Source organism: Micromesistius poutassou, assembly GCF_964030765.1.
Source record: "Micromesistius poutassou genome assembly, chromosome: 17".
Lineage (NCBI taxonomy): Eukaryota > Metazoa > Chordata > Actinopteri > Gadiformes > Gadidae > Micromesistius > Micromesistius poutassou.
In genome coordinates, this window is record NC_140287.1 from 1,922,481 (window position 1) to 1,939,117 (window position 16,637).

At 45.3% G+C, this 16,637-nt stretch overlaps 1 protein-coding gene across 1 annotated transcript; it reads right to left on the reverse strand.

Moving 5' to 3' along the window:
• Window positions 1-8,632: 8,632 nt before the first annotated feature.
• Window positions 8,633-16,246, reverse strand: LOC311361858 (apoptosis-stimulating of p53 protein 1-like; the record flags this gene model as incomplete). The annotated part of the gene is made up of 5 exons (XM_084481668.1): window positions 16,124-16,246; window positions 11,362-11,509; window positions 9,920-10,027; window positions 8,814-8,881; window positions 8,633-8,662 (listed from the first exon to the last, which is right to left on the reverse strand). Exons 1-5 carry the CDS (start codon window positions 16,136-16,138, stop codon window positions 8,633-8,635), a joined length of 369 nt encoding a protein of 122 aa, XP_084337794.1. The 5' UTR covers window positions 16,139-16,246.
• Between the last annotated feature and the right edge of the window lie 391 nt (window positions 16,247-16,637).

Below are 16,637 nucleotides of genomic sequence, written 5' to 3' on the forward strand. Positions count from 1 at the left end.
TGTTTCTCACAATGACGACAGCAGAAGCTCTCCTTGCAGACTAGCATGCTGAGTTCTGACGGTTCTACTCCAGGGATGGAGGACGGCCTTTCCTTGACCCCTGCTGACGTGCTTGTTGAGAGGAGCATCCGGACAGCAACACAGTCGTATGTTGTCGGGGGTTCTGGAGGCTTTGGACGGCACAGTGGGTGGGCTTCACTCAGCGAGCTGCCAAGAGGGAGCCCAGACGACCGCTAGCAAGATAAGGCCTATTGTGTTCTTCTTTGATCTCGTCTGCCTATCATCATTCTGTTACTTGAGACCTTAAAACCTGATCTCACTCTGGAGATTAGTGGATAATCATATTTTGAGTCTGGCCAGACACAATTAGAGCGTTTCACATCAAATGTGAAAACCAATAGAAAAGCGTCCTGTGTGCGTGAGGCATATTATTATCAACTAATTAGACTGTCAGCACCATGGCAGCGCTCTGCTCTTCATCCAATCATCTCTCAGTATTATCATTATTAGTATTATCATTATTATGATTATGATTAGTATTATTTTGTCTATCTACGTATTGCACAAACAGACATATCCATGTGTATGTGTGTGTGCGTGTGTATTTGGATTTGGGTACATGTGTTACTGACCAGATGTGCTAAAAAGCTGGTGCTCATAAACAATTATCACACAGAAATTCACATTTCACACAGACTTTCACACGACTCAACTCAGCGCGTCTCATTCTGCTTCCACGCTGTCCCAATGACTCTGCTCTGCCGTGTCAACATGGACGAAGGCTCCGGTTGTATCAGGATGCAGTGGGCGGTTAGAGTGAGGGCCGGATGACAGCACAGAGCCGCTCTGGAGGCTGGTCACCACTGTTACATAAATGAGCCATATCCTCTGTTACGGCACCCCCTATACTTCCAACCATAGCTTATGATTTACCTTCTGATTCTAAATTTTGAAACATGTTCAAATCCAACAGAAAATCCTGCATAGTGTGAATGCTTTCAGATGAGTTAAAGGTGCTGTAGGTAAGACGATACAGACATCCCCCGACACAGGGAGGGAAGCGCTCTGTCTCTCTTCACAACTCTCAGACCTTCACCACCTTATGGGGATGACATAACCATACAAACAAAGGACCGGGAGCTTACCAGGCGCTCATTTCAGACCGTAGGAAACACCAATTACCTGATGAACCGTATGATTACCTGATCAGCATCATCCTCTTGGCTACTCTCAGAGCTGTGGTTTGAAACATTGAACTGAGTCATCATAAGGAGCACAGCCCAGGGGCAAAACATGGAATTATGGTTATAATGGCACTGTCAATACAACCAACACACAGCTATTTACACACTTCCCATGCCATCGACTGGACTGCTAAAAGTAATGTAGGGATGATGTACACTATATATATATATTTCTTTTTTTTATTATTTATATCATACATACCCTTTTTTTTTACAATATGATATTCCCTTGATACTCTTAATATCATTGACCTCAGTCTCATATTATAGTCTCATATTATTTCGGAAGCCATATCAGAACACCTGTATACACAATATACACAATATACACAATATACACAATATACACAGTATACACAGTATACACCCTGCTGATGTGTAGTAGAGTGCACTCAGACCAAGACGTCAAGGGACCAGAGCTACATGAGGACGCCGGGCACCTGGCCCCCGCCGTGCTCACACTGAACACATGAAGGAACAACCACCACTTCATGGGCTCATGGACCACTCCACACCTCAGCACCCAGCCTGACACCACGCAGCCAGCGGCCGTGTGCTCACAGAGGACAGTGTCCTGGACACATCAGGACACTGTCCTGGTGTTGGAGACATCAGGACACATCAGGACACTGTCCTGGACACATCAGGACACATCAGGACACATCAGGACACATCAGGACACATCAGGACAGTGTCCTGGTGTTGGAGACACATCAGGACACATCAGGACACATCAGGACACATCAGGACAGTGTCCTGGTGTTGGAGACACATCAGGACACATCAGGACACATCAGGACACATCAGGACAGTGTCCTGGTGTTGGAGACACATCAGGACACATCAGGACAGTGTCCTGGACACATCAGGACACATCAGGACAGTGTCCTGGACACATCAGGACAGTGTCCTGGGGTTGGAGACACCAGGACACATCAGGACACATCAGGACACATCAGGACAGTGTCCTGGTGTTGGACACATGATGTTGTGCAGATAGCCAGGCTGCAGGTTATGGATGAGCTGTCGGAGACAGAGGCTGGTCACCTGCCGACCCGCTGCGTGGGGGAACTCTGCAGTGCCGTACCCTGCTGTCACTTAACACCACACACAGCGTGCACGGCGGCGTGCACGGCAGCGTGCACGGCAGCGTACTCAGCGTATCTGCTACAGTGACAGCTCCGCACCGCCAGATCGGGACGGGCTCCCGATCTGAACGACAGGGGCATACTACATCGAGTGTCGGCACCTCTATTACGACCCCCCCACACACACACACACACACACACACCCTCTCCCCCCCCCTCTCCCTCCATTACCTGCGGGCTGTCCCATGTGATCCTGCAGGAGCGGACCTTAATTTTGCTGCATTGTCCTTCCAGGGAGAATTCCTGCACCAAGTCAAGCTCATTCCACTCCATGGCGGACTGTGTTCAGAGTCACAGAACGTACGTGTCCTCCTCTGCCTCTAACAGAACGTACGTGTCCTCCTGTTCCTCTAACAGAACGTACGGTGTCCTCCTGTTCCTCTAACAGAACGTACAGTGTCCTCCTCTTCCTCTAACAGAACGTACAGTGTCCTCCTCTTCCTCTACAGAACGTACAGTGTCCTCCTCTTCCTCTAACAGAACGTACGTGTCCTCCTCTTCCTCTACACCTCTCTACCCCACCGACAAGGAAATATTCTGGTCTGCATCCACAAAGCTGAATGGGATGCGGGGAAAGAGAGAGAGACTGAGACACCAATGTATATATAGTGAGGGAGAGAGAGAGCGAAGGAGGGAGAGGGAGACGCCGAGAGAGAGAGCGAAGGAGGGAGAGAGAGAGAGGGAGAGAGAGAGGGAGAAGGGGAGGAGAGGCAAGGATTCAAACTTTATTTTCTTCGTCTCCCCTCCTCCTCCTCATACAACCCTCCTTCTTCCAGTCCTTTACTTGTTCTCTCTCTCTCTCTCTCTCTCTCTCTCTCTCTCTCTCTCTCTGTGTTTTCTAGACTGTGTGAAACTGTCAGGGTGACACAGCAGTCAGGCTACAGCAGCTGGAACCTCAACAAGACAGACAGACAGACCAACACCCTCAACAAGACAGACAGACAGACCAACACCCTCAACAAGACCGACAGACAGACAGACCAACACCCTCAACAAGACAGACAGACAGACAGACAGACCAACACCCTCAACAAGACAGACAGACAGACCAACACCCTCAACAAGACTGACAGACAGACAGACAGACCAACACCCTCAACAACACCCTTTGTTCCACTCTTTCTGTTTTCTCTCTCTGTCTCTCTATGTATTCCTTGTCCCCATAGTGTTCATTGTGCCCTCTGTACTCTCTGTATCTGTCTCTCTCTCCATCCCTCTCTGTCTGTCTGTATCTGTCTCTCTCTCCTCCTCTCTCTGTCTGTCTGTATCTGTCTCTCTCTCCATCCCTCTCTGTCTGTCTGTATCTGTCTCTCTCTCCATCCCTCTCTGTCTGTCTGTATCTGTCTCTCTCTCTCCATCCCTCTCTGTCTGTCTGTATCTGTCTCTCTCCTCCTCTCTCTGTCTGTCTGTATCTGTCTCTCTCCATCCCTCTCTGTCTGTCTGTATCTGTCTCTCTATGTATTCCTTGTCCCCATAGTGTTCATTGTGCCCTCTGTACTCTCTGTATCTGTCTCTCTCTCCTCCTCTCTCTGTCTGTCTGTATCTGTCTCTCGCTCCATCCCTCTCTGTCTGTCTGTATCTGTCTCTCTCTCTCCTCTCTCTGTCTGTCTGTATCTGTCTCTCTCTCCTCCTCTCTCTGTCTGTCTGTATCTGTCTCTCTCTCCTCCTCTCTCTGTCTGTCTGTATCTGTCTCTCTCCTCCTCTCTCTGTCTGTCTGTATCTGTCTCTCTCTCCTCTCTCTGTCTGTCTGTATCTGTCTCTCTCTCCTCTCTCTGTCTGTCTGTATCTGTCTCTCTCCTCCTCTCTCTGTCTGTCTGTATCTGTCTCTCTCTCCATCCCTCTCTGTCTGTCTGTATCTGTCTCTCTCTCTATCCCTCTCTGTCTGTCTGTATCTGTCTCTCTCGCTCCATCCCTCTCTGTCTTTCTGTGCATACGTGTGTGTGTGTGTGTGTGTGTGTGTAGGCATTTTTACACTGCCAAGCCACTGCAGCAATTTCACTCAGTACGTTTACATGCACAGCTTAATCTGATTAAAGCCATAATTCGACTATGCTCCGCAATTGGACAACTGCAATTGTCCGCGTATACATGGCGGTGAGTAAACCGATTCATTGGCCGAAGCGTGTCATGCCCCGGTACGATAGGTGGCGCTGTGCCCATTTCAACTAGTGGTGACAGAGCCACCGGCTGACCTCTTTACGTCACCAGCAACAACAAACTCATTCGAGAAAGATGTCTGACTTGTCTGACTTCTGGTCCATATCACCTCAAAATAAATGTTTTTTCTTCAAACGTGTTTAAGATCTTTGTTAATTCATTGCGCCACGGCTGCACTGACGGGGGTATTCTCTGATATTATGAATCTTACAGACTGCGTCGGGTCTCCGACCCTCTGGTGCTTCCACAACAAGTAAAGACTCCTAGTGGGGGTTATCTCGCTGCTCTGTTATTTTTTCCACCATCAGTGCCGAATTCCACGTCAAATAGGCCTATGCAATTATGTATGAAATGATGGTGGAAAAAATGAGCCCTTTCTAAATATTAAAAAAAAGACCCTTTATAATATTTAAAAGGACCCTTTTTCTGAAACAGGCTCTGCGACCGACCAGGGCCGGTGCACCGCGGCCAGCGTTTGGTGGTCGTTCTTGTTATAAAGAGCGTGTCTATACAACATTGAAACGGCATAATGATGACGCGGTGGTCATCATCATTTATTTAATGATTGCTAACATAGAAACACTCACATTTGTGGTTTTCGATCCTGTCACATCTTTTCGCCCGCCATCTTGTCTGGGATTTTTCTTGATTTTCCGTTTTCTCACAAGGTTTTGTGGGAGCAAACCACAACCCGCGTCTGCTGGTGTGCCCATCGAGAGTCTCAACTTTAAGGGGATGTTAGCCCGACCCCTTAGCCCTCAATAAAGGGACTAATGGGATAACCCTACGCTGCAGCGAGGGGGAGGGTTGAGATTTTGGGTTAAGGGCAGTAATGGAATTCAGTGTTATTCATTTATTCATTCATTGATTTATTATTATTAATATAAATATATATTTATCATTTATTTATATAATAATAATATAACAATAATAATATTAAAAATAATAAATATGATTATTATCATTATAATTTATCATTGTTAATTTAATTATTCCTTCTTCATTCATTTATCATCGTCACCATGTTTAAAGCTATGTTCTGCTGCATTAGGGCTCCCAGCTCCACTCAACCCAGCACAGACGTGATCTGCTTCACTGTTAGAGAAGTGCCCTGTCACAGCCAAGATCACTCAGGATGCTCCTCATTATATAATCGCTGTCAATGCAAAGCATCATGTCGATACCAAATTCCCCATGGAGCAGATGAGGATATGATGTAATACATGCTTTTTATTTGTGAATATTCGAAAATATACAAAACTGTGGTCCAATGCGTGGGCCACACTACATGGAGTGTAAACTAGACCATTGATTTAGCTTCACCATTCACTCTGAATCAATGACCACTCTGAAATGACTCTCTAACCCAGCAACAAGAGAGTCCAGGTCTGCTGCTCAGGTCCTTTGTGTGTATTTGCGTTACTGATTTAATTATTTATTAATCATGAACTTGAGTGGTTTGTACATTTTTACTTTATCCAATAGAGGAAAGACACAAACACCACCCTACCCCCAGCTATATTTACCCCAAACAACACAACAACACAGAGTGTAACGCACAACTATAACAACACAGAGTGTAACGCACAACAACCACAACAACACAGAGTGTAACGCACAACAACCACAACAACACTGAGTGAAACGCACAACAACCACAACAACACTGAGTGTAACGCACAACAACCACAACAACACTGAGTGTAACGCACAACAACCACAACAACACTAAGTGTAACGCACAACAACCACAACAACACTGAGTGTAACGCACAACAACCACAACAACACAGAGTGGTGTGCACCATTTTACAGAGAATTCTGATGACCATCATCATGCATTCAAAGTTTTACAAACTGTGGAAAGATTTCAATTAAAAATGTCTGAGCTTAGATTTGATAAACCTTTTGATGTTCAAAGCTCATACAATGTTTCAGATGAAAGTTTGTATATTACACCTTCGTTCACAATGTTGTAATTCAACTGACTGCAAGGAAGAGTGACGCCATTGTCAAAGGAGGGGCTAGGAAGCTGTGCATGCCGATCTAACCCGATAGTTTTAGCCGCTAACCTGCTCCAGACGGTTTGGTTGACAGCATAAGTCACCATGGTGATACAGCGTCGACAGAGACACTAAAAGAGAGAGACTTTCGTGTCCCAGCTAACCCACGCTTTGAGCGCAGCATACCTCGCTAACCCACTAATGGAGGTTCGTAGTGTACCCCACTGAAACATTAAAGCTAAAGGTGGAAACGGTGCAAGTATTAATCTAATGTGTTATCCATGCACCAACCACTAAATCATAATGTGTCTTGTTAAGAGGTTCCACAGTTAATATTTAAAATGAGTCAGGGGCCATTTAACAGAAAGAGTTTCAGCCCACATACACACTGCGAAGCCTTTCAACAACGTTGGACAACGTCCAAATGGTTGGATTACATTACAGTATTATTATCATGTGACCCATGGTCAAAATCCAGCCCTAATCTGTACCGAAACCCACCCTACACAAGTCTTACACACACACACACACCCCCACACACACACACACACACACACACACACACACACACACACACACACACACAAACGCAGACATACATACACACGTGTGTGTGTGTGTGTGTGTGTGTGTGTGTGTGTGTGTGTGTGTGTCCAGATACCCAAACATGCATAGAGCTACACCCTGCCTGCAGTCACATCACGTTTAGCACACTGAAATAGACACACAAGCACACACACAAGCACACACACAAGCACACACACACACACACACACACCCATACAACCCCACACACACTTTGACAACTTTGTTGTACATCTACGGCATTAACGGCGGAAGTTACGAACCAACAGAGACACACACACACACTCACAATGTGTCCCACATTTTTTAAGTACCTATGTACCTTTCACAACCTCTCATAACCGCACAATTACACACCAGTTCCACCCACCAGGTGAGTGTAATTCTGTGAGGCCAATTCTACCGTTGTACCAGAGGGACGGATCAGCCCTGATACTCACCCTCAGCACTCCACCAGGGCCAGGGTCCACCTGGGCTCTGTCCATTCAGCTCACAAGGAAAACAAACAAGTCTAACGTCCAGACAGAGAACGAGATGTCTAGACAAATAAAAATCTGAGAGAGGAGGAAGAGGAGGAGGAGGTGGTGGAGGAGGAGGAGAAGAAGGTGAAAGACAAGCTCTCTAGCGAACAATCCTCTTAGCCCAGTTATGTCATGGGACAGAGCTAATCCAACCTCAACTGACTGACCAAGTGCTAGATTACAACCAGACACACACACACACACACACACACACACACACACACACACACACACACACACACACACACACACACACACACACACACACACACACACAAACAAACATACACACAAACACTCGCAATGGAAGTCAATGGAGGTCTTATTCACACAAAGGCCCTGTCTAGACTTGGCTCACTCCCATTCACTCCTCAATTGAGTCCAAACATCTATGACTCACTTAAAAGAGCCAAGAGCCATCAGTCAATCTTTATTGCAGTACAATAACATTACAGATCATAACAGCATGAGGTAAACGGACAGAAATATAAATACATAAGATCTTGAGGTTGGCAAATGTTTACTGCCCTGCCCAATAACTCACACATAGATGCACGTTTGCAGCTTTCAGTGAATGTGTTTGCGTGTGTGTGTGTGTGCATGCGAGCGTGCGTGTTTGCTGTGTTGCATGTGTTGATGGAATCTATTAGAATTGAGTGACGCCAATACATGGGTCCTGGGAGAGACTTAACTCTTGTTTTTATTGTAGGTCATTCGCCCCGAAACATAACCATATCATTCATATACGTCATAACCAAACATTCCTGAACCCATGCGACTCTGCACCACAACCCTCTCCTTCTATCCACTAATAAATGCACACATTACCAATGCTCTAAAATAATCGACACAGTTTCCTGACACTAAACTACCTTGGAGTGGAGTTGTTTTTTGTATTGTATTTATGTATTTTCATTGTGTGCACTGTAGCGTAACTTAGAATCCTTGTGTTTAATAATGTATTGTATATACCTCTATCTAACCTCACATAATGTTGGGACACACTAGGAAGATAACAGAATATAAAACACACTGAATGTGTATAGCAAAAGTAGTAGTGTTTAGCTGATAAGAGAGATATTTTTAGACATGCAGCTCTAGATGACACAAACTATCATGGATGTGTGTGCGTATGTGCGTGTCTGTGTGTCTTACCGTGTTGTCGTCAGCTAACTCTGTATCTCTGACGGTTGTGTTTCTCTGTAACGGCTGTGGACCGCTGCCTGTGTGTATAACACAGCACAATGTGAAATCAACAACACTCAGAACACAACATACACACAGCATAAACAGCATAAGCACTCATATTGGAAGGCACAGTCACAATGAGAAGGGACACAAATAACTTCAAATAATTGTGGGTAGGCTATTGAGCAATCGGTAGGTACATATTCATGATGATGTGATTAAGAGAGGAGAGGAAGAAACTCTTAGGACGGTATATAGTTAAGAAAAAAGTCAGCAACTACTGTTTCCATAGTACATGTAAAAGGATTCAAAGTTAATGAATTCATTGAAAACAAGGTGTTTGATTTCTTCTTTTCTTAATTTTTCAACTGAGCAAAGATAAAGCAGAAGACTGAGTACAGTACACGACAGTTAAAATAATAGCACATGAGGACATTTGTATAAGGAATTTAATGAAGAGAATCCCTTAAATTAGTGTTGGGGGCCAAATGGAATTAAGCTCACAAGTAGTATCCCCCGCAAACTTTAAAAATCTATGTGGAGCTCTTAAGCTCTCTTCATATTTAATCCCTTGTGGAACTCAAACCCCAATGCAACCAACACAGTGCAGAGTGCAGACCAAAACAAAACCATATAACTTATGTATTATAAATATTAACAATAACAAAAAATGAATGAATGCAAATAGTTTATAAATGACTAAATGATCCTCTATACCAACCCAGTCTCACACCAAAAGGTAGTATAGCTACGGAAAACGTAGTTATTATGTTTCTCATACACTAGTAATTATCTGAGTGACAGCAGAATGCTTTAATAGCCAGTAGAACAACGTATCAATACACCCACACCATAGAGCGCCAGCTAGTGGAGTAAGAAGGTAGCATTAGTGACCTGGGTTCAGGGGGGGGGGGGGGGGGGTGTCTCAGTGGAGTAAGAAGGGAGCATTAGTGACCTGGGTTCAGGGGGGGGGGGGGGTGTCTCAGTGGAGTAAGAAGGGAGCATTAGTGACCTGGGTTCAGGGGGGGGGGGGGGGTGGTGTCTCAGTGGAGTAAGAAGGTAGCATTAGTGACCTGGGTTCGGGGGGGGGTGGTGTCTCAGGTAGAAGCTGACCTCGGCCCAGCGGGGGGTCCACTGCTGGAGGAGGTCCAGCAGCAGCAGGTCCTGGGGCAGGGCTCTCTCTGCAGGGGGGGGGGGGGGGGCAGATAGGGGGTAAGATGCATTTTCGGTTTGACAGGATTTGTATATTAAGCAGAGAAATCAAAAATAAGAGTCATAGGGGATGGTGGGGTTGCTATTTGTCAACTCTTCAGACGAATTGTATATTTTAACGGTGCCGATAGGGAGAGATACGGATTGATTGTGTATGTGTGCGTGTGCGTGTCAGTGTGTGTGTGTGTGTGTGTGTGTGTGTGTGTGTGTGTGTGTGTGTGGGGGTGTGGGTGTGGGTGTGTGTGTGTGTGTGTGTGTGTGTGTGTGGGGGGGTGTGGGTGTGGGTGTGTGTGTGTGTGTGTGTGTGTGTGTGTGTGTGGGGGTGTGGGTGTGGGTGTGTGTGCGTGTGCGTGGGATTAGCTTAGTTGTCATTGTATCTGGCAGCAGGGTGTGTAGTGGGAGGGGTCAGCTGTGAGTGACAGCTCCCTTCATGGCTCATGTCTATGGGGTCAGAACAGTCTCATTAATAATGAATGCACAGAGAAGGATTCACAAATGTATTTTGTGATTTATATATAAATGACTCTCTTCTCACAAATACATTTCAATACACAGAAATGGATATCGGCATGTAAAAATGTAAAATAAATCCATAAACAAAAATAAGTTTCACAAACACATTTATGATCCACACACAAATGTGTCTTGTTTTAAATAAATGTAATATAAATCCATAAATATATACATTTTTTACAATTTTCATCAAAAATGTATTTGAATGTTGTTACATTTATATACAAACTGTTAAACTTGAATTTACAAGACGCTTTTCATTTGTGAACTTGTTTGCATTTGTGTGTGAACTGGTCTGTATTTATATGTGATTTTTGAGACTCCCCTGACACGGCTGGATTCACAAATGCATTTTTTTCACCAAGGAACTCTCTGTAGCCAATCAGATGCCTCCTTAGTTTTGTATTTGGATGTTGTTACACAGACAGACAGACAGACAGACAGACAGACAGACAGACAGACAGACAGACAGGCAGACGGAGGGACAGACAGACAGGCAGACAGACATAGACGGAGGGACAGACAGGCAGACAGACATAGACGGACAGACAGACAGACAGGCAGACGGACAGACATAGACGGACAGACAGACAGGCAGACAGACATAGACGGACAGACAGACAGGCAGACGGAGGGACAGACAGACAGACAGACAGACAGGCAGACGGACAGACGGAGGGAGGGACAGACAGACAGGCAGACGGAGGGACAGACAGACAGACAGACAGACAGACAGACAGACGGAGGGACAGACAGACAGGCAGACAGACAGACGGAGGGCCGGACTCACCCTGCCCGCTCCAGACCTCGGCCAGGTGGCAGTCCCCCTCTCCGGCCTCCTGGCAGTACTCCACCACGTCCATCACCGTGGTGACCGGGGTGACCGGGGCCTCCGTCAGCATCTGCTGGCCGTCGCTCAGGTACACGGTGAGGACCACCTGGTGGGAGAAGAGGTGGTGACCCTCAGGTACACGGTGAGGACCACCTGGTGGGAGAAGAGGTGGTGACCCTCAGGTACACGGTGAGGACCACCTGGTGGGAGAAGAGGTGGTGACCCTCAGGTACACGGTGAGGACCACCTGGTGGGAGAAGAGGTGGTGACCCTCAGGTACACGGTGAGGACCACCTGGTGGGAGAAGAGGTGGTGACCCTCAGGTACACGGTGAGGACCACCTGGTGGGAGAAGAGGTGGTGACGGTACACGGTGAGGACCACCTGGTGGAGAAGAGGTGGTGACCCTCAGGTACACGGTGAGGACCACCTGGTGGGAGAAGAGGTGGTGACACGCTGACACCTGACCGCTGGGGAGGTCAGTGAAGAAGAGGTGGTGACGCGCTGACACCTGACCGCTGGGGAGGTCGGTGAAGACCACACACATGTTTTCTCAGTGCTGCCATGATGTGTGGCTGCGACAGCGGATGTGTGAAAATTTCACTTCATGAGGTTTTCTAACATTAATCTGAGTTCCCCTAGCCTGCCTATGGTCCCCCAGTGGCTAGGAATGGCGTTAGGTGTAAAACGAGCAGGAGGTATCCTGCTCCGCCTTTGAAAAAAATGAAAGCTCAGACGCGCGGATTTGGGATCTGGCCCCATATGACGCCACAAGGGGCCAGGTTACCTCCCCTTTCTCTGCTTGGCCTGCCCAGAGAATTTGGCCCGCCAATGAGACAATGAGCTAGGACCATGCAAGCGCCACGTGTGTGTTGTACACTTCGTACACTAAAGTCACAAATGTGTAACAGTAAATTTGAAGTCATAAATATTTTTTTTGCATGTGTACACTAAACTCACAAATGTGGAAGATTAAATTTGCCGTCGTGAATATATTTTCTACCATTGTAAACACAAAATAGGGGCTACGAGTTCACAAGTCGTTTGTTACAGGTGCACAAATCCTATCCTGTGCATCACAAGAGTCATGCACTTGACACTTTTGCTACAATCATTGCAGCGCAGTTGGTGCAAAACACATTTGCACATCCGTGTTTCATAATCTGGAAACATGCACAAAATGTGTGCATTCGTAGACCCTATTTTGTGTTTACAATGATAGAAAAAATATTTACTGGACAGCACTTGATTTGATTTTTCAGTGGTGATTTCTTAAAGACTGCAAGGGAAGCTCAGCTTCCCTAAAATTAAAAAAATGAAATGGTCAAGTATATACTGTTGTGTTAACATTTCATTGACTAAAAATGCGTTAGAACACGTCCATCTCGAAGACGAGTTTGTTCAGAATCAGCTGCTTATCGCAGGTCGACTGACTCGATTTCCTTCTCATTCATTCCTGTAGTGTCACAGTGCATTTGCCTGTTGAAGCTCAGCGTCCATCCACTTCAATGGGGCTGCATAGAACAGGTTTTTTTTGTGTGTTGAAAGTCGACGGTCATTAGATAATGCTGCGATTATGTCCCTCCCACGGACGCTCAGCGTCTCTGGGGGTGAATGGAGGAGTGGGCTGGTCTGGACGCTGGGCTTCTGCGTGATGATTGGAGGGTCTGTGAAACACTTGCCATTTGAGTGACAGTGATTTTGAACTATAAAATGTCGCCAGAGAACTCTTTAGTCCTGTATTCAGATCAGGACTTGCAGGGTGGCAGGGGAAAGCTGTGTGTTTTGGTGTTCCTTAAAGACATGGAGTTGGACAGTGCAATGCCTCAGCTTTACAAACTGTTCTCATTAGTGGCAACAATTGGAGCTACATCTGCAGGTGTAGAAAGGAGCTCCTCCTGTTTAAAGCGGCTCAAGTCCTACACCCGTAACACAATGGGCCAAGGCCGTTTAAGCAGCCTAGCTCTGCTGGCCATTGAGAGGACACTGGTCAAGTCACTGGAAAAGACAGCTAGTTGGTATGACAGAGCATTGAAAAGGAACAGAGAGCATAATTTACATAAATTGACCATTTATATGATGGAGGCCGAAAAATGAGCTTCCCCTCTTTGAAAGACAAGCAGCCGCCACTGCTTGATGTGCACTCTCATGTTGTAAAGAATGTCTGGTTCATGGGTGAGCTATCGCTGCTATGCACTTTATAGAATATATTGATGTATATAGATATATGTAGATATTCAACACTTTTTCTGTGTGGAAATACCGTTTTGTTCTGCTACTGGCTCAACAAAATGTTTTTCTCCTTGTATCGATTCCCACACCAAAGCAGAGAAGAAATGTCTGCAGGCGGTGGTCTTCTTAAGTGTTGGGACGGAGGATGACGCAACCACCCCTACATCAAGGCAGCGTGAACGCCCTAGGACAGGGGTCTTCAAGCTTGGGGTCGCGACCCCAAGTGGGGTCGCAGTGGTACTGCAGTGGGGTCGCAAAATTATTCTTTACAGCAACATTCCTGGGAACACTGGGAGGTGCAAATGTAGGGACAGACATTCGTCGTATAATACGGCGAGTGGCTACCAATGATTTCCTTGCCCAGTACAGTCTGTGGGGGAGAAGGTCCAAAAAGGCCGTCCAGAACCTGACTCTCTGCAGGATTATAACAGGCAAGTGTTAATATATTTTTCACATCAGTATTATGCCAAGCTTGACTGACAAGGTTTCGATGTGTAACTTTGCTTCAGTTTGACTTCTACTCTAGCGTTGCAAAAATTTCCCCGGACAGACAAAAGCAGAGTTTTAGGAGTTCATTGGACAAGCACTCAAGTTTCGCCCCACACAGACGTTAATTATTGTGCATAAGAATGCACAATCTTTATCCCTTTTCCGTTAATCTTCTTCCGACCAAACTTGTGCAATTAATGTAGCCAAAACTACCGAACCAATCGATTCCATTCAACATCTGTCACAAAGGTCTAGGTCCATACATTTGGGCAATGACTTTTCATATTTTTAAACTTTATACTTTTTTAAGATATTCTACTTTTAAAAGACTATTTTTTACAATGGAAGTCAATGGGAGGACGGCGGAACCGTACGCCCATTCTCTGACTCTTACTACTTACAGACTTCGTAACTTGGTCATTTTTTTATCGTTAAACTTCTTTCAAAGGTTTAACAAATCAAGACACTTGTATCTTAAATAATCCGAAAACAGAATTTCGATTCCCTTTATACTTTTTTCATAATCACAGTTTAAGCTCCATGTCCGCCTCGTTTTCAGTTGGTCTCATTGATGTGAGCTGAGGGAGGAGCGCGAGGACGTGCAGGCGGTGTTGTTATTTTTAAATGGTCTGCATGTTTACATTGTTTACTCCATTTAGACTCTTGTTCAAATCCCTTCACTTGATTTAAGCCATTTAACGTTTCTTTACGTCTTAATCTATGTGGCTTTATTAAAACATATTTTCAACCTCACTTTGTACTACAGCACTCATCGCATTTTCCGCTGGAAATGCATTTTCTAGTATTGACTGTGATTTACATTTTCAGAAGCATATCTAACCACCTCCCTCATCTTACCTACAGAAAACAGATAATTGTTCAAAGGTTGTGCAATTAAGAGAAGACAAGAGACTGAAGTTGATGGTTTCTATGTTCAGTGTCTGATTTCTGTCCAACCATAACTCAACTCATCCACACTATATCAATCTTTGCATTGCCTATACAACCCTCAGCTGAATTTAACTGAAATATGGTTATGGTTCTTAGCAGATGCCTTTATCAAAAGCAACATGCAAAAAGGCATTTCTATGCACAGTAATCCCTTATGCGTGGGATTACATTTTCTAGTTTAAATTCTTCTTCCATTTGTCTCGGTTGGTGAATGTTCAAAATAATTAAATGACTGGGATATCTTTCAATATCTTGTAGTGATCAGAAAAAGCAGGGTCGGTAGTAGGGCGGTTTGTCATGCTTTTGTGGACTTGTGTTCATTCTTCTTGTGTTCAAACTTTTGTTTCTTGTTCTTTTTAGGCCATCTACACAGTGCCTATTTTCTGCACCTTTTTTTTGTTAGTTTTATTGTTTGTATTATTGTTAATATTTTTTGTTATTATAATTTTTCGATTTTGTTAATTGTATTTTATAAACTTTAACATCCTGCCAAATTTGCCTGTTCATTCATTACTGACAATATGCTCATGTACAATCAATTTATAATACCAAGATATCTTAAAGGTTAGGAATGTCAATGCAACCAAAAGAGAACCAAAAAAGAACCTTCTACAAAGGTTACGTTGAGGGAACCAAACCAAACCTGAATTCACCGGTAACAGGGTGTAAACTCACCAGTAACAGGGTGTAAACTCACCAGTAACAGGGTGTAAACTCACCAGTAACAGGGTGTAAACTCACCAGTAAAATGGTGTAAACTCACCGGTAACAGGGTGTGAACTCACCGGTAACAGGGTGTAAACTCACCAGTAACAGGGTGTAAACTCACCAGTAGCAGGGTGTAAACTCACCGGTAACAGGGTGTAAACTCACCGGTAACAGGGTGTAAACTCACCGGTAACAGGGTGTAAACTCACCGGTAACAGGGTGTAAACTCACCGGTAACAGGGTGTGAACTCACCGGTAACAGGGTGTGAACTCACCGGTAACAGGGTGTAAACTCACCGGTAACAGGGTGTAAACTCACCAGTAACAGGGTGTAAACTCACCGGTAACATGGCCATCTTGAAATCCAATCACAATGTTCTCTGTTCTCCTCACGATCCTCTTTGGGTTAGTGTCTGTGGGTTCAGTCTAATCTAATAACACACCCATTCTTCCAATGGTAGCCTCGTGTCCTTTTCCACTTCTTCTGCTGTGTTTCTCTTTTGTTGTTCAACTGTATCCTCTGGACAGAGGTCGGGTTATGAGTCGACCTGCTCGTTTATTCTGATGGTCTCCTTGACTGATGGTCCAACAAGATCAGCACTTGGTGTGAAGCTTCCTCCCATCATCCCATACACACACAGGGTATACGGGCCGGCTGTGTCTCACTGTAGGCCCCATGACGGACAGCTTGCGCCAAAAACACACAAATCCACCCGTCCGTCGGCCACTAGATGACCCAATCGGTCCGGAGACGTCCAACCAGAGAGGATCTATTCCCAAACTGCGGCTCCTGTGGGCCTATACTCATCCTCGGTGACTTGATGAACGTTTAAAACAGATGAAGCAACACTGCTG